Below are 24,207 nucleotides of genomic sequence, written 5' to 3' on the forward strand. Positions count from 1 at the left end.
AACCTCTTCCATTTGTGTCCGTAGCATTTAAGAGTCGAGGACGCCCATGCCTTTGCAAGAACCTCTCTGCAATCGGCCGGTATGTCGTATCCTCCAAACTCTAGCGCTGCAGGAGCCAGGCCTGCAAGTTCAGCGACTTCGGGTCGTGGTGGAGGATGGCGCCTCCTTCCCTGGAGAGTAGATCCACGTCCGCCGGCAGCTTGATCGGCGGGGACGCTGACAAGTCCAGCAAGTCCGGGAACCATATCTGCCTCGGCCACGCAGGTGCGACGAGGATCATCCTGCACCGTGACCTCTTGAGCTGGTTGACGCGCCGGATTAGCAGAGGCAAGGGAGGGAACGCGTAGAGGAACAGGCCCTCCCAGGGGAACGAGAAAGCATCGCCCATGCTCCTCGTCTGGGGAAACCTGCTGGCGAACCTCCGGCACTTGGTGTTCGTCGCCGTCGCGAACAGGTCGATCTGGGGTGTGCCCCACCGTCGGAAGAGGCGATCCACCAGATCCTGCCGTAGTTCCCACTCGTGGCACGAGCGCAGCTCCCTGCTGAGTGAGTCGGCGATGGTGTTTTTTATCCCTGCCAGATGAAACGGCACCAGAAAAATCCCTTGGGCGACGGCCCAATGCCACAGGTCCTGCGCCTCCTTGGACAGCGCTGGGGACCTGGTTCCGCCCTGTTTCCTGATGTAAAACATGGTGGTGGTGTTGTCGGTGAAGATCCTCACCACCTTGCCCTTGAGGGACAGAAGGAAGGACCTGAGGGCCCAAAACACTGCACGGAGCTCCAGGACGTTGATATGCAGGGACTTCTCCGTCGGGAGCCAGAGTCCCCTTGCGTGCAGATTTTCGGTGTGCGCTCCCCACCCTTCCAGGGAGGCATCCGTGGTCACAGTCTCCTGGTGGGCTGGGGTCTGGAAGTCCATGCCCGCCGTCAGATGCGCGCGGGTGCCCCACCACCGTATCGCTCGTCGGAAGCTCTCGTCGAGCTTGATCCTTTCCTCGAAGCTGCCCGTCGTCTGGATCCAGCGCGCATCCAGGAATTCTTGCAACGGGCGCATCCGGAGCCTGCACATGGGAATGAGGTAGATGCAGGAAGACATCATCCCGAGGAGGGACTTGATGGACCTCACTTTAGCCGCGTCGGCCACCAACATCCGTTGCACCTTGCCCAAGATGGTCCTGGTCCTCTCCTCCGACGGGGAGGCCAGAAGGGACACTGTCGAGCCTCGCTCCCAGAAACAGTGCGACTTGCGCGGGCACCAGGTGGGATTTGGCGTAGTTCACGGAGAATCCCAGGTCCGTGAGGAGTTGGACGGTCCTTGCCGTGTGGACCACGGCGAGCTCCCTCGTCTTGGCGCGGATGAGCCAGTCGTCCAGGTAGGGGTAGACGTGAATCCCCTCGCGGCGCAGCTGCGCCGCCACCGGTGCGAGGCACTTGGTGAATACCCTGGATGCCGACCGCAGTCCGAAGGGAAGGGCTTTGAACTGGTAATGACGCCCTTGGACCACGAACCTGAGGAATTTTCGGTGCCCCTTTAGGATGGGAATGTGGAAGTAGGCATCCTCCAAATCCAACGACGATAGGAAGTCTCCTTCCTCCAGCTGACCCAGGACGTGCTGGAGGGTGACCATCCGGAACTTCTGCGCCTTGATGAACTTGTTCAGACGTCGCAGGTCTAGGATGGGGCGCCATCCTCCCGTCTTCTTCTTCACGAGGAAGTATCTCGAGTAGACTCCGGAGCCCCGAAGCCTCTTTGGGACGAGTTCGATGGCGCCCTTCCTGAGCATCGCCTTTACCTCCAGGAGAAGTTGAGGGACGTGAAGTTCTTTCCTGGCCACGGGGGGGACGCGCGGGCACCTTCTTTGAAACTCGAGCGCGTGGCCCCGGGCCAGGGCGTCCAGCACCCAACGGTCGGTGGAGATGGACTCCCACACGCTGACGAAGCCCGCCAGCCGGCCTCCCACCGGGGTGCTTCGGTGGGGGCCCGACCCCACGGCCGGTTCAATCCTGCTTGGACGCGGCCTTGCCGCCTTGACCTCCTTGGCGACGACGGCGGGGTCCGCTAGACTTGCCTCGTCCTCTGTAGGCCTCTTGCGACGACGAGCGGGCCGCTTGACGGTAGGAAGCGAAACCGCCGCCGGAACCTTTGGAGGCGCCCTTGCCTCCGCTGCTCCGAAAGGGCGTCCGTCGTTGCTGCAGAACTCCAAGGGCCCGGGCCGTCTCAGTATCCGCCTTGATGGCCTGAAGGGAATCGTCCACTGTCTTCCCAAACAGGTTGTTCCCGTCGAAGGGCATGTCCAGGACTCTGGTCTGGACGTCCTGCCGGAAGTCCGTAGCTTTGAGCCATCCACGACGTCGAAGGCAAACGCCGTTGCCCAGCTGGCGGAACCCAGCGTCGGCGATGTCCGTCGCCACGGTGATGGCGTGGTCCGAGGCCACCTCACCTTCCTGCAGGATCTCCAGGGCCTCCGCCCTCTTGTCGTCCGGCAGAAAATCCAGCAGGGGAGCTATCTTGTACCAGAGCTCCCTGTCGTAGCGAGCCACGATAGCCAAGGCGTTGGCCGCTTTAATCGTCGTCGCTGCCGACGAGATGACTCTACGTCCCATAGCATCCAATTTCTTTCCCTCGCCGTCCGGCGGGGAAGTCGATGTGGAGGCCGCACCCCCCCCCCGCTTTCTTCCTGGCTGCCGCGGAGACGACGGAATCCGGGGTAGGCTGCGCCCGGAGGCACAGGGGGGCCGTGTCCGGGACCCGGTACTTTTTCTCGTACCGGTCTCTTCTAGCTGGCGTCGTGGAAGGGTTCTTGAGGAGGGAAAGGCCCTCATCCCAAATGTCGTCCAACAGAGGCACTGCGAGGACCGTCTTCCTCTTGGCCTCGCGCCGCTGATAAAGGAAGCCTTCCTTTTTCTTCTCCTCAGGGCAGAGTTGGAAAAGCTCGGAAGCCCTGGAGATCATGGAGTGGAAAGATCCGATCTCGTCGGGCGGAGAAGCCCTGGCAGGAGGCGACGACGGAATATCCTCGTCGTATGCCTCGTCGTCCGTACCCGTCGCTGCCGTGTCAGTCCCCGTATCATCCCCTCTGGTGGACGGGGAGGAGGGCTGGACGGGGCGCGACGGTTGAAAAGGAGGTGGTGGATGGATCCTTCTTTTCTTGGTAGGGGGAACACCAGAAGGTCCCGGTTCTGGATCCCCCGACGGGAGAGGTTCCTCCGTCGGTAACGGTAGCCTCGTCCTTATCTCGGAGCATAAGGACTGTATGGCCAACAAAATGGCCGCCGAGTTGTCTTGCGGCGCTGGCAGAGGGGAATCCGATGGGCGAGCAGGGGCCCCGTCGGTATCCTCGACGATGTCGTCGTCGTCACCTGCGTCGGGGTCCATTCCGACGGGCTGGCCTTCTTCCACGCCTAGGCCGTGGCTTAAGACCTCGATCAGCTCCTCTTCTGAGGTTGAGGCCGAATCTACGACGACGCCCTGCCCCCCCTTTTTCTTCCCCACGGAGGGTTTCACGGGGGTCCTATCGATGGGCACAAAAGAAGACTCCCTCCGAGGAGGCAGGGAGATTCTGGGCCCCGAGGTCGCCACCACTGGTGCAGCCTCCACAGGCTGAGCCAGGGCCGCCGCGACCGTTTCGATAGAGGGCTTGGTCGGATGGATCAAGGCCTTCGCCACCTTAGGTGCGCTCACCGCCTTATCCTTGAGGGAGGGGGCACTGCCACGCTCCTCCTCTGCCTTAGAGCTCGACCGGGGCCTCTCCAGGAGCTTCGCCGGGTGCTCGGCCTTCCTCTTACCCGACCCAGAGCGTTGGCTCGTGGTTGATGGTGCCGGGGAGGGTGCGCCCTGCCTGGCGCCCGTAGAGCCCGACCGTTCGGCGCTCCCGGTGCCAGCGGACTCGCGGTGCTTAGCCTTATGTTGGGCCCCCGTCGCCGGGGCGCCCTCAAAGGTCTTAGAAGACCGCTCGGATTTCTTCTTCTTCTCGCCAGACGGGCTCTTACCCTCCAGCCAGTTGGCGAGACGTTGATGGCGGTCCTTCATGGTCCGTTCCGACATGTTGCCGCAAAACGCACAGTCCTTCTCCACGTGCGTCTTGTCCTCATGAAGGCAGTAAAGGCAGAAAGAGTGTTCGTCCTCCTTAAAGACGTTCTGCAGCTGGCATCCAGGGCAGACCCTGAACAGCTTTCCGGGCGTCGAGCTTCCCTTCTCCTGGGCCATCTCCGAGACCGGGCCTGAGAAGCTTCTGGAGTCCTCCGAAGTGTAGCTCGACGAATCTTCACCCTTGAGGGGCGCAGACGAATCCGACACGGGTCCCCGTTGATCGGATGTAGGATCGGTGGAGCTTGAGGCTCTTTTGACCGAAAGAATAGAAGTTTTTTGTGAAAAAGCGCGAAAAATAGCACTAACGCTCGAGAGCAATAGCACGAGGATCCCAACACATGAACGTGCGGTAAAAATCTGAAGATGGCTGCCAGAGGCGGTGCTTAGGTAGAGGGCAGTCATTGGCTGTGGTCAGTATGACGCAGAGACCAGTGATTGGTTATTACTACGAAAGACAGATCAGAAACGAAACTGATACTGGTTTTTTCTTTACCGAGGATTCCCAGCCTGACGACGGGGAATATTCATGAGCATGTGAATCCATGCCAGACCCCATGCTGGAGAAGCATGGTTATTTACAGTTGCACTTTATCCATGTTTATGTTTTTGGTCTTTTACATAGAAGTTAGAAGAGGGGCAATATAACACATTTGCTACTGCGGTTATTCCTACAATTATCATTGTGGCTGAATGAGCTGCGTGTGCTATGAGGGGGTAGATGCCCGTACACCACCCAAGTGAAAACATGCAGTCATGAAGTTACTATAGCACAATCGTGCTTGGATCAGCCTAAAAACAGATTGACATTATGTTACTATCATTCTGTTAAACAGAGCTTGATTCATAGAAGAAAAAATATTTTATTTTGAGTTCCAAATTTGTTTTTCAACAGTAAGAGAAAGTGACTTTTGGACCATGTTATCTTTATGATCGAAATTGGGTAAATTTGTACTTATTGTGCATACACGGTGTACGCCAGTGATTCATATATCCTAGCGTCCAAACTGGCAAGTCCATTACTTTGCGATGGAAAAATAATTTGTGTGTAAAAGTCTATTTTTATTTTCCAACATGAGGCACAATGATTCACAATGTTCTTAAAAAAAACATGTCTGAGAACAAATTTACACAAACATAATTGACTTGTTCCAACCAGTCCTCTGGTTTTCCAGTACAGTGCTACATCTTTAAGTCAGTCAAGGGCTTTTAATACTTTTATAAGTTCCATAGATAAAAATGTATTGTGACCAGAGGACAGTCTTTCCTAGAAATAATCCATCTGAAGCCACTCCTCATTTTGCACAAAGCGACGGAAGGAAGACCTCATCAGCTCCTGAGAGTTCGAAAACTCAATCAGAATAAATCCTCCAGTGATCTAGATGAGATGGATAAAATAAGTTACCTTATTTACTAGTTTAATCATAAACACATTACTCAGCCCTAGTTCCTTGCGATTTACCTCAGTGAATAAGGAATTACTCTGGGGGTGGGAGGCTTAAAAGATCAGTACAGTTACAATAACTTCAAATCCAGAGTTGCCCTCAATGGGTTCAAACCCAGCTCATACCGAAGCATGGTTATAGGTAGGGACTGTGGAAGACATAACACTCTCTTCCAGAGCCTTTCCTCCAACCGCTCCCAGTTTAGATTCCAGGCTTGAGATTCCACATCCATGACGTATATCAATGTTGGTATGGCTTTTCCTTTGCAGAACTTTATTAAATGCGTTATAGAGAATCTACGTTAGGTGCCATTAAGGCTCTTCGTTTGGCTAGATATTTGGTCTATCTTGGCTTTTAACCTACAAGGCAAGTCCCTGATGCGCACACGCCAGAATGAACTCAACCCTCTAGGGAAAGAAGCCAAGAGTTAGCTTACAAGGATAAAAAGGTTCAATTGTACAGACTACAAAATGTCAGCAAAGGACTCTGCTGCTCGAGAACGTTCTGACTCCAGACTGAGTGTTGATGCCTTTTGAGAGGCCACAGCGTCACAGATGACATCACATATAGGGTCTAAACCCACACAGCTGATTTGCAAGACCTTATATGTGGTCCTGCTCCAAAGGGGATGCCAGGCTACAGTTGGCCCGTTTCTCAGCCGTCTGTCGATTCCCACGTAGGTCAGCCAGGCTCATCTCTCCATGGAGTGAAGGTCAGGTCTCTCATAAATTACATTGTGAAAACTATAGTACCATGCTATGCCTACTACTACATCACTATGGCATGCACCTGTGAGGCTCGGGGACTGGTGGCAGGGGGAAGGGAGGAAGAAATACAGTCACACTGACCCACATATTCTGGGCTTTGTTGATACTGCACCTCTCGCACCCCAAGGCTTCCACCCTTGTTTTGATGTATAATTTATCCCTCCCTGTACCTCGTGTTAAAAAGGATGTATTTTATGCAGAGGGGTGAAACAGTCGCACATGCTCAGATCTTTTATTGTCACGTGGTTTATGACAGGGGCGGGGGGGTCACTCGCTATCATGGATTGCAGGGGTGTGGGGGTCGGGTCAGTGGTGTGGGCTCTGGCTCTGTGCTGGCTTTAGAGGCCTGCTGGCAGCTTGGTTGTGATGAATGGGAACTGCAAAGAGCCTGGTGTTGTCTCACGGCCTTGCAGGGTGCATTATTCTCAATGATACTAAGTATTTGCAACAGTGAAGGCACAAGGGGGAAGTGAGCTTCCGTAAAAACTGGTGGTGCGGACCAATTCTGCCTTAAGGATCTGGGCCTAGTGAAATCCTTCCATGGAGCTCGACTGGTTCAGCGCGGCCATGCAGGCCTGGGCCTCTGCCCCAATTACAAAATGGCGTTTCTTTCTATGCACCTTCTAAGGTTTATCCATCTATTCGCGTTATATTATATCTGCGCCAAGTTTCATAGAGCGGTTCTCTTCCCCCCCCTTGTACACTACACTATTTCATAGGGGATTCGCCTCACCTTAAAGGGCCTAGGGAGGTGGGATAGACTAATTTCCATCCCAACACCTACTTTCCACCAACATCACATTCAGATGTGGAGTTAATTTAAAGACAAAATAGATAGTTTCTGTTACTAGTGAGATAGACTGTGTTAAGAGACCATCTGGTGCTGTCCCTTTTTTTGTCGTATTACAAAACTCATGATATTAGTCTTAACAGGGTTAATCAATAGCTATTTTCTGGCAACGTATCCACTTATCGCTGTTAATAAACGTTGGGATAACGCGAGACGTAAAATCTAGAAATAAGATATCTTCAGCATATGCGATCCAGCTATTCTTACGGGATACTATCCTGGGACTGGCTAAGGCATGCTCATACAATGCCTCATTTAAATAAGATCAACTCTTCAAAAAGCAGCTACTGCATGTCTCAAGGGAGATAATGCAAGCTACAGACAAAAGAGGTAAGTATCCCTTAGGCGGTGCAGTACCTTAGGTTAGAAGAGGATATAGCTGGTTTCTGTTCTGGTTGCAGGATTGCAGAACCTGGGCCTCAGTCATGGGGACAAGAGGGAGGACGTCCGGAGTGCTCCTGCACTGCAGTTCGAAGGTCGGTCGGCAGCTACAGGCTCTTTTCAGTTCAGTGGCACTTCGCGGTTTCAGCTACTGGCAAATCGCACCACCGGAGATCTTGTACACTTGATGGGCTTCCTTTATTCCTCGAGTCCAGCACTCTGGTGAGATGACTCGAGCTTGGGGTTTTCTGCTTCAGGAGGGTCCTCAGGATCTTCCTGGAGCTTTGGTCTGGCTTAAAGACGCTGCACTCGACTATGGATTTCTCAACCCCTGGCACTCGGTTCGAGCAGCAGCAAGGACGTACAGTCAGTTGGGGAAGGTCCTCCAGCAGTTGGTCCCACTAACCCAAGGGAAGAAGTCATCCTCTCCAGAGCGCTCTAGTCGATTCGGGAAAAGCAGTTTCAGCACAGCAGAAGGGTTTCACTGAGCTGTTCAACGGTCCAGGAGGATGAAGCAAGCTTCTCTTCATGATTCCTTTGTTGGATGTTTCGTCCAGTGGTCGACTGTTGTCAGTTCAAGAAGCCTCGCCTTTTATGCAGGTTTCTCCCATTCATGCACAGCCTAGCTGTCACTCAAACAGCAAAGTGGCTGTCCTGCAAGGACAGCCAGCCAATACCGACTGGGCACATTCAGGTTACCAAGGAGACTAAGGACAGGGAGTTTCGGGCACCTCCCTCGCTTCCTGCCCTGCCAGACACACTGGAGCCAGAGGCGGGTTTCAGTACTGAAGCCAGCAAAAGGTAAACAGAACAAAAGGGTTAAACCTGGTTTGACACGCAGAGTTAAACCCAAGAAAGACCTCACAAATGAGAAAAAGCAAATAAAGAAGACCGGGCCATCTTGACACAATGGTCACCCAGGGGTGCTATACTGCAGCTGAGGATTCAGCCTGCGGTAGGAAAGAACAATGGTAGGAAAATTAAACCACTGCCACCAGCCATTTAAAGTTCTGAGGTTAACATACATTTTTTTTACATGAGTAAGTAGGAAAAGGGGCTACTATGTAACCCTCACCCATCCCCTCCCAGCACTCCGCATAAAATGGGATGTTCAGGACCTACAAAGAAAAAAGTTAAGTAAAGCCATTTTCACTTTACTACTCTTGGGAACAGTAGTTCACCCAAGAGAAGGTATTTAAACCTTAAGAGAAACTTAAAGGATTTCTCTGTGACACTGCACTGAAGGTGCTGTGTGTCTCCATACAACAAGTAGATGCCTATGGAGTTTGTCAGACTCCAAAAACAAAGAATACAGAATCCAAATCAGATCAAGAATACAGGAGAAAGTGAGAAAGGGTCTTACTCACTCCAGGACAAAAATTAAAAGTTGTTAAATCCAGCAAAAGTGCTGGGGGTCTCTAAGGTTGGAGGGAATTAGCACAGAAATGAGAATACTCCCCAACACTCATGTAATCCACAGTGTATTTCTGCATCTGGGGAATTGATTGAACCGATTGACAGATGCTCCATTGGAATTGATACAGGATTGTCCACAAAGTCCTTATGGATCTCCTCCGGAGATTCAGTTTTAATGGTAATGGTTACAATGGCACCGATGCCAGGCACAAGTGGAGTCTCCATTTACACCAATGAAAGTGCCGTTTAATTCCCAAACCAGGCTCCTGCCAATTTTTCGCCAAGTGCTCCTTTCTTCAGGTTGAGCAGGTTCCCAACTTTAGAAAAAAGTTTCATCTTCTTTTGAGACTTTATACTCGTGTTGTCTAAACATGACATGGTAATTGCTCATGTTAATCATGCATCTCTGGAACTTGATCATTGGTTTGAGCAAATGAAACCGTTGGTACTGGTAGAACCCCCATCAGTACCCGATGGCAAAATCGTACATTCCTTAGAGGATTATCTGGGGTTCAAAGGATTCATATTTGGAGTTGAAGTCTTTCCCAATATATTTAACTTCTTCACCTGGACCTATTTTAGTCGAGTAAATTGTTTTGAAACAACAATACACAAACTCTAAGAGAGGGTGTATTCCCTGCTTAACCATATAAACTCCTTGAGGCGCGTCGTTGGCAGCCATGTCTACCCTGGTCTGCCATGATAGCGTCCCGGGTTCAATTTAAGCTATTATTCGTGCCGGCTTACATTGTTACAGAATAGCACAATAATCATAATAGTGACTCCTGTTCAATCCCCAACATTACCCTGATCGTCTTCCCCTCTTGGGGCCTGGTTTTGATCTCTGTCACGGATCAACGGCGGGACAGGGATAGACGCCTCCACGTAGAACATTGCTTCAATCAGAGTTTCGAAGAAATGTGCTCTGCCAATATGCAGTATCCGCAGTTTTGCCTGAAATATTAAGGCATAGGGGACTCGTGTTCTCAGTAGCCATTTCACCGGATCATATGTTCTTCTCTGGGCGTGGACCCCGGAAGCAAAATCCAGGTAGATATGGATGTTGTTTGATTCATAACAGTGTTCCTAGCTCTCTGGACCGTTTCAGGATGGTGTCTGTCTCTATAGTTCAGCATTTTAGCAATGATCATGTGTGGCTGTGCTCCGGGTCGTGGCATCGAGGCAAGAGTTTGAGGCGTACGCACGACCAGAATGTGTGTTGAAAGGTGGTGGCATCAAACAGCGTCTTTAGGAGTGCCTCGATAAACGGTTCCATTGGGTCTTTACCTGACGATTCCGGTATGCCAACAATGCGTACATTGCTTTGATTTGAGGGACCCGGTCGTCACCACTATGCCGTCACATTACACATTAATTGACAAGATCCGCATTGCATGACCGTTAGGAGGTGGTCTTCTCAGGCGTTTTCTTCCATTGCTTTCCCACCGCCCTCTCGGGACGGGGCAGCTGGTCCCAGGGTGGGGCGCGGGGGCCAGTGAATGTCCATCGGGCCTTTTTTCTTATTGGCACCTTTTGGCATGTTGTGCTGCCAATTGCTGTTGCAGTTACAACTTATTCTATTCCTTAAGGCGCCTGCCGTTCACTACACCTGCACTAATTTGCGTGTGGTATCTGTCCAGATCAATTTTGCAGTGCACTGGGATTTATTATACTGTGGGTCTTGTCCACATGTGCCGCAGTGTCCTTCCTTTAGATGACAGTATGTGGTGGAACGCCAAGTCTATTCCTTGCCTTTTATGTATCTTGGGGGATCAGTTTCAGATGAATCACAGTCTATCCCTCTTAACATGGGATCAGCAGTTCTCTGTGTCGCCTCGCATATCAGTGGAGGACCGTATGAGGGGCACATCGCCTAATCAACTCTTCCCAAGTGTATGCTCTGTTGCGTCTGTGCTGGTGCACAGGCCTGCTGCCCTGCTGTGTTATTCCTGAGTGTCTGTCCTGCTTAGCCGGAGTCGCCAGGGTGCAATGGGCTCGCCTCCCGCTCAGCAAGGAGCATTTCCCTGATTGTCAGCAGGCTGGGTCCCCGGGTCTGCCTCACAGTTTAGGTCAACCCACACTTCTGTAACAGACTGTAGCTCTGGTCACTGCTGGTGTAATCGCACTGTCCGCGCTGTTGTCCATACAGTAGTGGCGTTCTGGTCTCCCGTTCACTTAAGGGATCCAGAACACCCAGAAGGGGTACTCACCGTGCATCCGGGATGGTGGGTCGCCACAAACGTCTCTTCGTGCTTTCAAACAACTTGCCTCATTCATTCGTGCCACAGGTGCGGCCACGGCATCTCCAGGTCGGGGGCTGCAGTTGCCAGCTCTGACCCTGGCTGCGTACCGCTCCTCCTGTCACTGCCGCAGTGTTTAGTGAGTCGAATCCTTGGTCTGGACTTCCAGGGATCACTGAGAGGACTGCCACTGCATACTTGTTGTTCTCGTGGCGACGCCACTGCACCGCCGCTGGTGTAGGATAGTTGAAGATACTCGATAGGGTCTACATGTGTGTGTTCCCTCCGTTGAGGCCTCTGCTGCGCCCGATTATAGTAGTGGCTCCTCCTCCTCCCCTCGGAAGCTTGGGCCAGTTTCACTGATCGCACCACACCGCCGCGGCTGCCACACAATATTTAGGTGGTCGGGGGTCCCCATCGCAGTTCGCAGTCGCCCCTCACCTCTGGCTTTCTCCCTTCGTGTGGGAGATTTGAATAGCAGGCACTATGGAGGATGTATTATTCTCAGGTTTTTACCGGGGCGGAGCTCTCGTATCAGGTGGACATTTCCTAGCTGCTCAACAACGCCCCTCCCCCAATCTAGTCAATCCTGAATGATAACGGAGTGGTGGACTGTTATTGAGCTACATTATCTAATTCAGTAAAAACTGCATTTTCTGGCACCATCCATGGTGCACAGTGGAAAGCGGATGGTGAGACCTGCATATCCGCCCCCTTTGGGATTGTACAATAGTCACCTTTGGCAACACCGATTCTGTGAAACGTGTATGCAGATGGATTTCAGCATTTCAGGCGATACCCACAACCAGTCGCCTTCCTAAGTGGTTAATTGAACACCTTGGAAGAAAGTCACATCTCAGAGCACCTTTATGCAACATTTGAAGCCAGTGGGCTTCCAACAAAAACATAGCTAGATCAAAGTATTCAAATGATGGACCTGTAATTTGGGAACGCTGCACCACCAATGTTAAATAACTACAATATATGTAGAAAGAAAAAACATTTGCCTTTCTTGTTTTCACTCTAGTCCAAGTGAGTAATGCTCATATCACACTTTATATCCTGAAACTGGATTACTTAAGCTAGACAGTGAATTGATGTAGGAGCCAAACGAATCCATTTAGCTGGTTATCTCTAAAAAGTAGAAATGCAGCTATTAACGTGACTAAATAAAAGGCAAGATATAACCGCGGGTGTCCCGTCAAAGTTTTGAAAACATAGTTTTGAAATACAAAAGTTTCGAAACAAAAGGATCGAAAAAAAAATGTTTCGAATGCATTTTATTTTATGTAAAAAAAAAATGTTGTATTCGTATAGTAAAATTAGTGGTTTTTCCCACTAAAACGTGGGTGGGAACTCCCCCCCCCCCCAAAAAAAACATGCATTGGAAAAAATAAATGTCAATCCTTTTGTGTCGAAACCTTTGTATTTCGACACTATGACTGTCGAACAAGTGACTATAAACCATAAGAGAGTGGTTTTCATTCCATTCAGGCCACATGACCAAGCAGTATCACGATTTAATTGCTGCCAGGTACAAACTATATCGCGCCCCTTCGCAGATACGCAGGTGACAAATTGAAAAAAAGCGAAACTGAGAACAGTAACATTTGGATTGTTTCTAAACCTCTGAATGTTCAATCTCAAGCGACACCACTTCTACTTTTGCAGGAATTGCAAACTAAGTCAAGTTTTTTATAAGTAGCTTCAATGGGAGGTAGCTCTGCTCCAAGCTCCCTTTCCCCCCTCCCCCTGCCCCAAGTATTGCTGATTATGCTGCAGCCGAGTTTATTATTAGAGGGCAGACAACCACCCAGTGTCAGAAACACACATCTTTATGCTTGTGTTCCTTACCTCATTTAGGTGCAACTTGTGGCAGCACTTTGAAAAATAAATGAAGGTTTTTCAAAATCGACAAGATTTCTGCACCATTTTTCTTTTTGTCTTGATATATATTATTTTAAAATGCGAAGGAACGGAGACAAAGTAAAGCTCACGTTCCACTTTCTAACTTCTTATAAACTGTACTTTGGGAGCCCCCAACACCAATTTCATAAGAACTTCCTTCAGGCTAATCAGAGCAAAGCACCACTACCACGTGTGCAAACATTCTGATTAAAATGACAAAGCTAACTAGAAAGCTCTTACCTTATCATTGAAATCTTTGTCTGGTCTTTCTTCAACCTACAAAAATGGACAAAACAATATTTTAGGGCACGCAAATCTACACACTGTCTGCAAGGGGAAAAAACACAACAAGAGCGGTTCCAGAGAAAATGTCAGAACAGGCCCCAGTTTTATCTAGTTAGGTTTTCCTGATGGACAGGCATCAGAAACGCATTAACAATGAAGAATATAACAGCCATAATATACTTCCAAACAGAATATAGGTACCGTTGGCATCCGTGTCTCAGGGCGGCAAGGGTACACGAGTCACAGAGGCATTCATTTTATACTGGGAAGATCAGATACCTGAAATCAATCAAGGAAATGGGCAATAAAGGGATCATACGAGGGTCAGAGTTCCACCAACAGATGTCTATAGCATGCATACTATGTGCAAAGATCTCAAGGTGGTGTAGTAAGGCCCATTAAAGTCAGAAAAATCACATCCTAGTAAAAAAACTTTATGGGTCAGTCTTCTGCCAATAAAGGGGGAGTGGATCTTCTGGTGGTCTGTGCAACCATGGACACCTCTTTCAGTGGTTCTCAAGTGACCGAATGATCTTGGCTTGACAAAATGGGGATCTCACATAAAAGATCACAGGTTCATTCTCACGGACCTAGGGGCAAACAGCTTAAAAGGCACATCTTTAAGTACTTTGACTAAAGGGAAGCTCATAGTGCTTGGGGCTGACCCGTTCTACACTTAAAGCAAAATTAACTTTACACTGGCTTTGCAGCTTGCCATCTTTCATAGATTCATATGCATACATTATGCACTACAACACCGACAGGGGTGTGCCCTGCTCGACCTAATTTATATCTGTTATGAAGATCTATTGAATCCCCAAAGACCTGAGGTCCCTAGTTGCTTCTCCGTCCAACATTGGAACAGATGGCAGTGCTCAAGGGTAGTTATGTGGTGATCTTCGGCTCTCATCTCCCAACTCTGCAGGGGTCTGAAGGTGAGAAGCCCAGGGGAGAAGTGGATGTAGCGCAATGCAGCAGGGGGCTCAAGAAAGGAACAAGTTTCACCATCACATCTTGTGAAATGCCAACGTTTGTTGGTGGGTTCGCCGTTTCAGACCAGTGTTGTGGGCTTACCATTTACACGGGTGTGAAGAAAAGTCATTTGCCCAGTTCTGAATAATACTTTAAATGCCTGTACAATGAAACAAAGTGCAAGGGGATGAAAGGGAACATCAGCATGGCTTCTTCAAACTGTTGCTGTACACAGGCAAAGGCCAACCAGTTTAGTGAGGAATCCCAAAATGTCCCTGGCAGACCAATACCTCTGAAACATTGACAGGTCTGGGGCTGTCAGGTCTTGTCTTTGTAGTAAAGCATGTCAGGTAGGATGGACGTTTGCACAAATATAAATTGGAGGATGTGCCTTTGGAATATGGTTCTGCAGAGGTATAATAACAATCTTTATTTCAAGGAAGAACCTTCAACCACTACTGTTGAGGGTGGATCAGAGGAATGTAATGTGGATTGAAATTGCATATTCTTCTGGCTGTGCACCACAAGAGAGAGTGTTTGCTTATAGCTTGTATGATTTTGAATGGCTTTGTGCTTGTTTAAGTAAAATAGGTTGTGTTTCACTGTTCAAATGCTGGGCCTGGCTACAAGTTCTAATTCAATGTCTCACTTCCATGCCCCACCACCTTAGCAGTGATTGACTTACATTCACATTCTACAAAGGGGCAAACCAAGTATGCATGAAATTCTTTCCATATTTTTTTTTAACAAATATCCCCTTGCACTCCACATTGTGGCCTCATAAAATACCCCCTCCCCTCCATGTCCCCCGCAAAGCTCTGTATTGGTCTGTCGGCTTGCAGTTGGTGGACTAATCAAGGCAGTGCCCAGGAATTTTCCATCATTCATGAATTGACCTAGCTATTTTGTTGTAACATGGCAGCCCTGAACAGGTTTGAACAGACATCGGTACAGTGCACCTGGCCCAAGTTCAGAAAGCAGCCAAGCTGGAACCCCTGCAGAGCAAGGCTCAAGAAAAATACATTCCCCTCAAGGCTTCATCTTCCAGGTGCGACATCTGGAGAGTTTTGCAGGCTTACAGTAGTAGGGGGAAAGCACTTTGTGAAAAGATCACAGTGTACCAATGGCACCTTTTAAGGGTGGTGCTGCATGGCCTCATTGGCTTGGCTAAGTATTTAAGACCTCATGGAGCTTCATTTGTGTTAAGCAACCAGGCACCTGTTTCCTCGGTGTCTGCCGCAAAGGAAGTGCTCTTGAAACAAAAGTTCTCAACCAGAAGGATACATACAATGATTATAGGTAAGACAGTTCTCGTGACTTTGGAATTTCCCATTCATGTTTTGAAAAAGATTTTCAAAATCTTTTCCCACAAGATGAAATCTCACTGGTGAGACTCCTCTTCATCATCAGATAATCATGAAGAGATAGAGGGTGATAGGTCTCGGTGAGGTGTCAGTGACTGGATTCTTCAACTCTGAGAATGTTTATGTTTCTGCCAACAGAGGATCCATCTACCTAAAAAATTACAGAAGTGAGATCATTGCCATGAACCTTCCCGACTCCCCTTTAAGGACACTATTGTGAGAGGTTATTCTAAGGTAATGGTCTGACCCGGACAAGGGTTCCATCCCAAACTTTATCATGATGTTGGTTTACACAGCAGGGTCTGGATCCTATTTTGGCTACCTCCCTGAAAGTCATCCCCTATGCTCCTTTACCTCGCAAGTCGCACAGCAGTTTCCTCACATTATATCATCATATTCCATTTTGAAGATTGCATAGCGCAGGACGTTTACAAACTGCTGCGACAAGATTCCATCTGGGGCCAACATACCATGTTCAGGCAACTCAGTCCTTGAAGACATTTGGTCCTTGTTCTCTGGTTTAGTTTACATGAGAAAATGATTGATTTTTCGAGTGATGCAAAAGCAGATTGAATGGATCTCTTTGCTGACTTTTGAGAATACTGGAGTAACATGTTGACACTGGTGATTTGGTCCAGACTTTAAGAGCTTCCATTTTTTGAGCAACACCTTTAAGATGATCAGATCAATGATGTTATGATGAAAGGGGCCCTTAGGGGTCCCTTACGTCTATGGAAACAAGGCGAGTCACCACACACGATAGATACGCCAGACACAAGGTTGTATTCCCAAAGCTAGGGTTTATTGCAAAGCAAATAGTCTCAGTTGGCCAACTCGGTCTCACGCCCCGCGACGTGTATCTCTAGACCTCGAGGGACGCAAGAGAGTGAATTACATACATCAGTTACATATATACAAAATGCATATCATATAATCAGCTATGACATGTTTAACACCCTCCTTTATTGGGTTTCTTTGAACTCGGTGTGATGATGGACACTTTCGACAATTATGACACCTTCAAATATCTATTCTAGTAACAATATGCAATTTGCAAGTGCGGAGGCATCTTTCAGTTGTTGAAGAGAACACAGTGCTTCTGTTCTTGGAAGCGAGCTACATACGGGGGAAGAGTCGCATTCCAGACCTTGCTATCTATGAGGTGCTATTCGTGTCCTGGGAGCCGACACGCTCTACAGGGCTCAGTAAAGGGGGGGGGGGGCGTAAAAAGAGCATAATTCAAGCCTTTAGCTGTTTTATTCTAACATATTCTACCATATAACGAGACTGGCTGGCAGCTGTGAAATGATTAAATGCCCTGCAGCTCTGCTTCAAGGCTACATTCGAGAGGGAGACGGGCATTCTTTCCTGGCGCTGCCTAAGTTGTGTTTCAACGAACTCTTGTTATCCTCGTGGCCCTGCAGCCTTGTCCTTTCACATGCAGACAACAATGTTTTACAGTCGAGCAGTGTAAGCAGAAAATGTGCTGCAAAGCAATAAGAACAGAAAGCAATGAGCAATGGTTAGAAAACAAAATGGTGATCCTTGTTACATCAAAATGGTCGTTCATTGGCAAACTCGGAAACCTATATGTCTGTCACATCGTGCATGAGACGGTTGGCCCACGGCCACCAAAATACGTTTGCCGTCAAATATGAGAGGTATCCATTTTTCTAGACTGACAATGAGACGGGCCATGTGAAGGATGGCAGCATCCCCTCCTTTTTCACCTCATGAAAAAGCCTTTTACATTCAGTCTCCGGTCGTCACGTCTTATCTACAGGTATCATTTCTGTCAGACAGGCACGAAGAAACATGGTAGAAGCTTGCCCAAGTCCCATCATTCTTCCCCTTCCTAGAGAAGTTCCAGATGTATGACTATACAGTGCAAGGTTTTCCCGACAGTACAGTTGACGCTTAAGTGCCTTCCTTAGCAGAGGACTGGGATGTTTTAATGTTGCCAGACTGGGATGTCAGGCTATTCTGAGTTTTTAGCCACACCCGGAGATTCATGAGCCCTGGTAACCTCACTCCCGTGCAAAACAACAAAAAGTATATCCTGAGAAGAGAAGCTACTTTGACAGAAAGTCACCATTTCTCTAGTGCTAGTGGACCAATAGAATACCTGTTTTTGTGTTACATTGAGTTGGGTGAATAAATTAGTTGGTGTGCTCTTCCCTTTCTGATTTCAAATTGTATTCTTTTTCTATTGTACGGAGGCCCATAGCTGCATGGCTACATAGAGACTGGTATCCGCCAACCAGTCATAAGATCAGTAAATGCAAGTTTGGGATTCTACGTTTGCCTGTGCACTTGGTATTACACTTAATCTGTGTATCACTCTAAAAATATTGTTTAAACTTTGTTCGTTTGTACCAGTTCTTTAATGTATTAATTTGTTCAAATATGTGCATTTAAGATTTTATAGTTCTTGATTATACAACCAACGTGTTTACAAAAGCAGTGACATAGTTATTGGTTTTGCAACAAAATGTTGGAAAAGTGGTGGCAACAAAACTCTGCTAGGAGTTGTGTGTGTGTTTCGCCCTTCCTCAGGCTTTTCCAAGGCAATGATAAGATAGTTCATAACATAGTTATAGGTTCATTTTTATACATATCATTTTTGATCCAAGTCACTGATGAGACCATTCATAACATATTGATAAGTATCATTTTTGGCATATTGTTTGCCTTATTCAACATGATTTTCGTATTGTAAAATTGATTTTCTCTATTGTTTTTCCGTAGTTTGTGAAGTTGAGAAGACACGTGTCCTGTGGTTCATAACCTTGCGTTAAGGTTGTTCGAATCGTGGGTTGTTGCTTGAGCCATAGTGTTTAGGTTTTCAGGTGTCCATTTTTCATAATGGATATTGCCGGTTATAAAACTCAATATTGGTACCTCGCGTATCATTGGTTCTTTCCTTATTGTGTTGCGTGTCCGTGGTTACGGTTCCTCTCCTGTCAAGCATCTTATTACTCTCACAAAGTTTTTATGCCATCATTTGTCTGGAGTCAAATTGCCCAAGAGACTACCAACCACTAGTGGATCTATAAAGACTGAATCTATTCAAACAACTATATCACTAGTAAGCATCGTAGATAATCTTTGTTCCCTATGCATGAAGGACACATCTTCACATTTCTATCTGGACTCCTCATTGCCACTTCCTCAGATTTGAGTCAATAGGTTTCCCATTTCCTCCACTGGCCCTAGAGTACTCCTCTATGATACAAAATACTTAAACAAAAGGACATGCCAGTACGGATTACTTTTTTTGTCATATTAGGGAAATTTATTATCACCCCAAGCTGGAGAAATGGATGGTACTTGTCCACTCCTTGCAAAAGTACATCAGGACTGTGGCAAGCACACTTCAGGGTTTGGCCTCCTTCTGAATTGAGAAAAATCATCTTCTGCTATTTAACATAATTTACATGTCATTGGTGGAAGAATCCTGATTAACCAAGGGTAACTTTATCTGCCAGATACAAGGGGTTCTGTGCCTTCAGTCAAACCTGCAACATCATGCATGTGCAATCCTGTGGCTCCGATCTGGGCGCAGGGAATAGCACTGTTTCCATCCATTGCTTCTAGATCATGCCTTCCCCTTCATTCCTTGTCATCGAAACTGATTGCATTACTAATGAAACTCCTGGTTGTAATAGGCCAGCATAGCCCAGGGTTCCTAGCCAGTGCTGGTTAATCCAGGGGCATGTATGTAGCCCTCTTGTAATGGAAAGATGTTTTTCTGCATTGTAAATATCTTACGTGTATTGCAGGCAAAGACATTTAGTTCTGTGCACAACTGTAATTCCCATTGTATTTTTTCTATAGTTCTGACTGCCAGGTGGTTTGTCCCAGGCAGGGGACACCTGGAATGTTGGAGACAGTGGCTCAGAAAGATACCCCGCTCCCCACAGTGAAGTTGAGGAATGAGCGGCCCAGTAATGGCTGTGAGGAAGGATGGTTGAGGAAGATTGGTTGGAAAGAGGGGAAGAGGTTGAAGTTCTCGACGACTGGTGCCTCAGGTGGAGATATCCAGGACTTCGTTTGTGCACAGCCTGAGCCACTACTGGTCGTTGAGTGGGGAGGAGATGCAGTAGCCCGGGCAACACAAGTTATGGGCAGCCAGAATGAAGATGCCAAAGGGGAAGGAAAAACATCTGTAGAGCTTCCCTGGCTGCCATGTGTATAGCCAGCACTAGCAGGCGAGGGGATCCATTGACTGCCACCCGATTCTGTACTCAAGCGTGGGCGCCATCCGAGTGGAAATAAGAGCCATTGATGCTCAAGAGTGGGAAGCCCGTCCTTGATCTCTGAAATAGGTTTTTGATCCAGATGTTCCCTGGTAGCATTGCTATGCCATGCTAGTCATTCCAGAACACCTGCTATGTGACTGGAAACAGTTGCTATCCAGGAAGCAGGATACATGTCGCTCGGCAATGAGCGCACCGCTCATCAAGTAGGACCCGGAGGTGGATGAAAGGATAGCACCAGCAACATCCGGGAAGTGATAGGGCCAGTCCATGTTGTACCATGTGGGAAACACTGGTGAGGGTGCCCCCATTCACCAGTGATGCCAGGACTAGTGCTGGACAGGCAGAAAGATCCACAGCTCTTGGGCCGACAGGATAAGGGTGCTTACCGTTCCTGCCGTTACTGCTCTCCTTGTGGGCTTACAACGTGGCTGATCCTGCCATTTCAGAAGAAGAGAAAACCCAGTTCTTCAGTTCTTTTCTAGTTAGTAGAAGTCTTCTGTCTTGTGAAGGCATCATGAAGAAGACACAAACAACTGAATAGAATTTGGGCTATGGAGGACTGAGCCAAGAGCAAGTTAGAACCAATGTTTATTACACAGACCGGGATTGTACAAAAAATGCAAACATTCCCAGAATCACTGCTCCGAGCCTGTGTCGGGACCTTTTGTTTCATTTTGACATCAAAACATGGGCCCTTTCCCCCAAAAAACCCAAGAGTCTGCCTGGTTGGGTGATTGGGGTGCTATCAATTATGGACTGCTCCTATAGATATTGTGTTATTGGTCCTCACAGGTCAGGTGGCTGGCCTGCCCCTTCCTCAATAAACTATTACATTGTGGCAGGGTCGCAGGATTACCATTGGCTCTTGCCCTTTGACATCCACCCCTGGATTTCTTTTCCCAGATTGCCTGGAGCTGATCTCCAAAGGCCTGGGACCCAGCCCTGTTTTCAGCGCTCTGTGCACCTTCTCAAGGTGATGAGAATGACTGTGTGTTCCAAATTTAACTGTTAGTACTACCACTTTTGCCTGCGAGATTGCCCTCAGCGTTGCAACGTTGTTAATGATTCCATGTTTCACTTCATTGTCTGTATTGCTGAGAACCGTTCGTCTTCCCACCGCAGGTGAATGACCATTGTCTAGCTCGGCTGCATCACATGGTTGTGGACCCCAAAATCAAGCTGTCGAGTTCTCAATTTATGAGAATGAATCCTGCTTTTCTGCAGATTTCTCCTTGTCCTTTTAGTTTTGGAATGTGCCGCTTGTCTCTGACCTTGGCTGCAAGCCCTGGCCTACTGTTCTGTCCAGCCTGCTTCTGCTTTCCCTCGTCTTTCGTCCTGTGGCCTCATGTAATCCTCATTATAATTATACTATGATTTCTACATATCTATACCATGCTGGTCCTTTCAGACTCCTTACGTGATTGTGTAGTTTCATAGTGTTATTTGCGTTAAGCGGCTGCAAGCTTGCTCTGCATCTCTTAGTTTGCCTTGCATTCAGCGTTTCTGCACTTGGCTAATGAGAAAAATAATAACATCTTTTGACAGTATGCATCTGTCCTCTATCTAAAGAACTGTGTATGCATGTCCTACGTGTGTGCACGTGTATGTTTGTGTAACTTCATGCATGGCTGCGAGTTTACTTTGTGACTAACGTTGCTATGTTGTGGTGTCACTAATTATGTCAGCACACTGGTTTCTCAGCATTAGTCAACGTCATCTATCGAGGCATCTGGGTCCATAACCAGTGTTGAGGCACCAGTGTCCAAAAACACATTCACTGGATAAGGTTGAATGGCTGTCTAAGAGGGTATCTGTCTGCATGTGTGGATGTCACTGGCTGTCACGGCCCTCGCCCAAAACCCCCTCTGGCAAACCCATTGGCCAGGTGGAGTCAGGACTTGGGCCTCTAGAGCCTGGCATCCTCTTCAAAAGCCCTTATGGGGCCAGTCCTGGCGCCTATGGCGCCAGGCTCATACACCATGAAAAACAATATGCTTGGGAACTACTTTATTGTATTGTCAGCCAAAATGGAGGCATCCACATAGCTTGGTTCCTAAGAACCAAGCTATGCGGTCTAGTGTTTTGGGTGTGGTAGCCTAGGGACTACTTTACCTGGACTATTTTGTTGGGGCTATTTAAACCACACCGAGCAAGACAACACGCTTCACGTTACTTTGGAGCTTGCAACATGACGCTCACCGTTCCAGCTATTCCCTCGAAACTCGGAGAAGCAGAACCTGCAAGGAGACAAAAGGAACATCATTAACAGAAGCATCTTACCTGCAGTCTTCATCTTTAAACACTCGCAGCTACTGAGAACAGCTTCCTCGAATCGGCACGCCTCCCGGACAGAACAACCTGAAAGAGGAAGATAGAGGCAACATTAAAGAAAGCAGTAGAGACCTTTACAAATTACGAACTGCTCAAAAGGCTTACCTGGCTGGTCGCCTCTCGGCTGGCACCATTCCGGACATTCCACTCGCGCTGAAGAACACCGCGACCTAAACGGAAGGAAAACGCAGGTTAGCAAAGGCATGACTTTGCAGCGCTGCGCATAGCGCTTACCGCATCAAAGCGCTCTTAATGCGCCATCATTTACCAGTGGGGCTCAACCAAGCCAGTTCATGCGCTGAAGCTCCGCATACCTAAGGGAGAAAAATAGAGACATTTTAAACAAAGAAAGGCATACAGGATAGCAACAAAACTAAAGAACAGCAATAAAACCTACCTGAACAATATCAAACGGGCCGGCGGCAGTGAAGTAACTGGCCCGCACTCGCCCATGAAAGACAACGCGCCCCTGCAAAGGCAGGACGGAGAGCACGCCTAATTCTACCACAAGGCAGAACCTCCCCCGCAGACCACATAAAGGCAAAGCTGAGAAGCATACCAGCGAATAACCCGGCTGGGTGGCGTCCCTGTGGATACCAGGTGAGCCTAACACTGGCCCTCCTGGGGGCTGTCCGAATAGTGAGTTGCTTTGCGAGTTCTTAACTCTTTAGGCTGACATGTTCCTGGGGGTGAGGAGGGGCATTCCAGGGACCCTCTCTTCAAATCATAAAGTGGCTTTTCCTTAGGTGGGTATACTCGGTCTAGACACAGTTATCGGATCACACGGTCCACCCAATGCAGATCTCGCTATCGACACACCTCACTTGCATCTGCTTCATAGTTATCTTGCCACAGTTTCAGCTTCACGGTGAGGCTTGCCTTATTATCCTTCCACGTGCCCTTGAAGCTGCATTATTGCTTGTTTTGTCACCATTCACTTGTTAAGTAGCTTTCACCTGCAAAGACCAACATAGGCTACCCAGCACACTCTCCGACTAGGAAACGTATTCACTGTTTTAGGTCTCTTGATCAAAGCATTTGGGGCCCTTTGGCCAGGTTTCTCTTGCATAGAGGTTTTCTTTTCTCAACCATTCCTTTCTTTCAGTAATGCGCAAAAGTATCTGCTTGGCTCTTGGCAATGCTTGTTTGCCTCTTGACAATGTTCATCACAATCATTCACTTATGCTTGCTTGTGTGGCTTTGTTTGCATTACTTTTCAGGTCAGTTCATAACCAATTCACTTCACTGGTATCAACGTTTCCTCTGGTTGTATCACAGTTCATTTATTTGCAGTTGAATTTATTCTGCATTTTGCCCAAATTGACTTGAGTAAGGGAATTCATGTAAATACAGTTTCTTTCTTTAATCCACTTGTCATATATGGCAAATTTCCCACTGAAACCTGTGTCGGTACGCCCCGGGGCTCCAAGCGCTCCTCGGCAGACTAACCGGTGTCGCTTGGCGTGGCCTGTGGCCATGGCTTCAAGCCATGCACAGATATGATACAAGTCATTTATAACGCACCTGTACATAAGTGTTTCCAGGCACCACAAGACAAGGGAGGGAAGTCAGACGGAGGACAAAAAAACGAATCTTACTAGGCCATGTGTCATTCACATCGTGCAAGTGCGACAACGCTAAGTGCAGGGGGGAGGGAGAAGGGGGATGTGCCAGTGAGGGGGAAGAGCAATCAGGGCAGTGCGGCTCTGTGCAAGTGCAAGGAGGCAGGGGACTGTCAGGTTACAGTTACAGCCCCTAAGGGCACGGTAGGCCCAGCTCCAATGCTGGGGAGACTGGTCATAGGGAGCCTGGTACCCAGTGAGAGTGAGGGTAGCCAGGCAACCATGCAGCGCAGCAGACAGGTGGGTCAGCAGGGGGGAGAGAGAGAGAGAGCGAGAA

General features: G+C 48.3%; 1 protein-coding gene across 25 annotated transcripts in view; it reads right to left on the bottom strand.

The window, feature by feature from the left end:
* Window positions 1-24,207, bottom strand: part of LRRFIP1 (LRR binding FLII interacting protein 1) — an 813,895-nt gene that overhangs the window by 340,308 nt on the left and 449,380 nt on the right. For all 25 annotated transcript variants that reach the window (XM_069615974.1, XM_069615976.1, XM_069615973.1 and 22 more), the window contains one exon: window positions 13,335-13,370. In XM_069615974.1, the coding sequence (XP_069472075.1) occupies window positions 13,335-13,370 (36 nt within the window). The remainder of the gene's footprint in view (window positions 1-13,334; window positions 13,371-24,207) is intronic.

Source organism: Ambystoma mexicanum, chromosome 9 (genome assembly GCF_040938575.1).
Source record: "Ambystoma mexicanum isolate Mex_15411 chromosome 9, UKY_AmexF1_1, whole genome shotgun sequence".
NCBI classification, from domain to species: Eukaryota; Metazoa; Chordata; class Amphibia; order Caudata; family Ambystomatidae; genus Ambystoma; species Ambystoma mexicanum.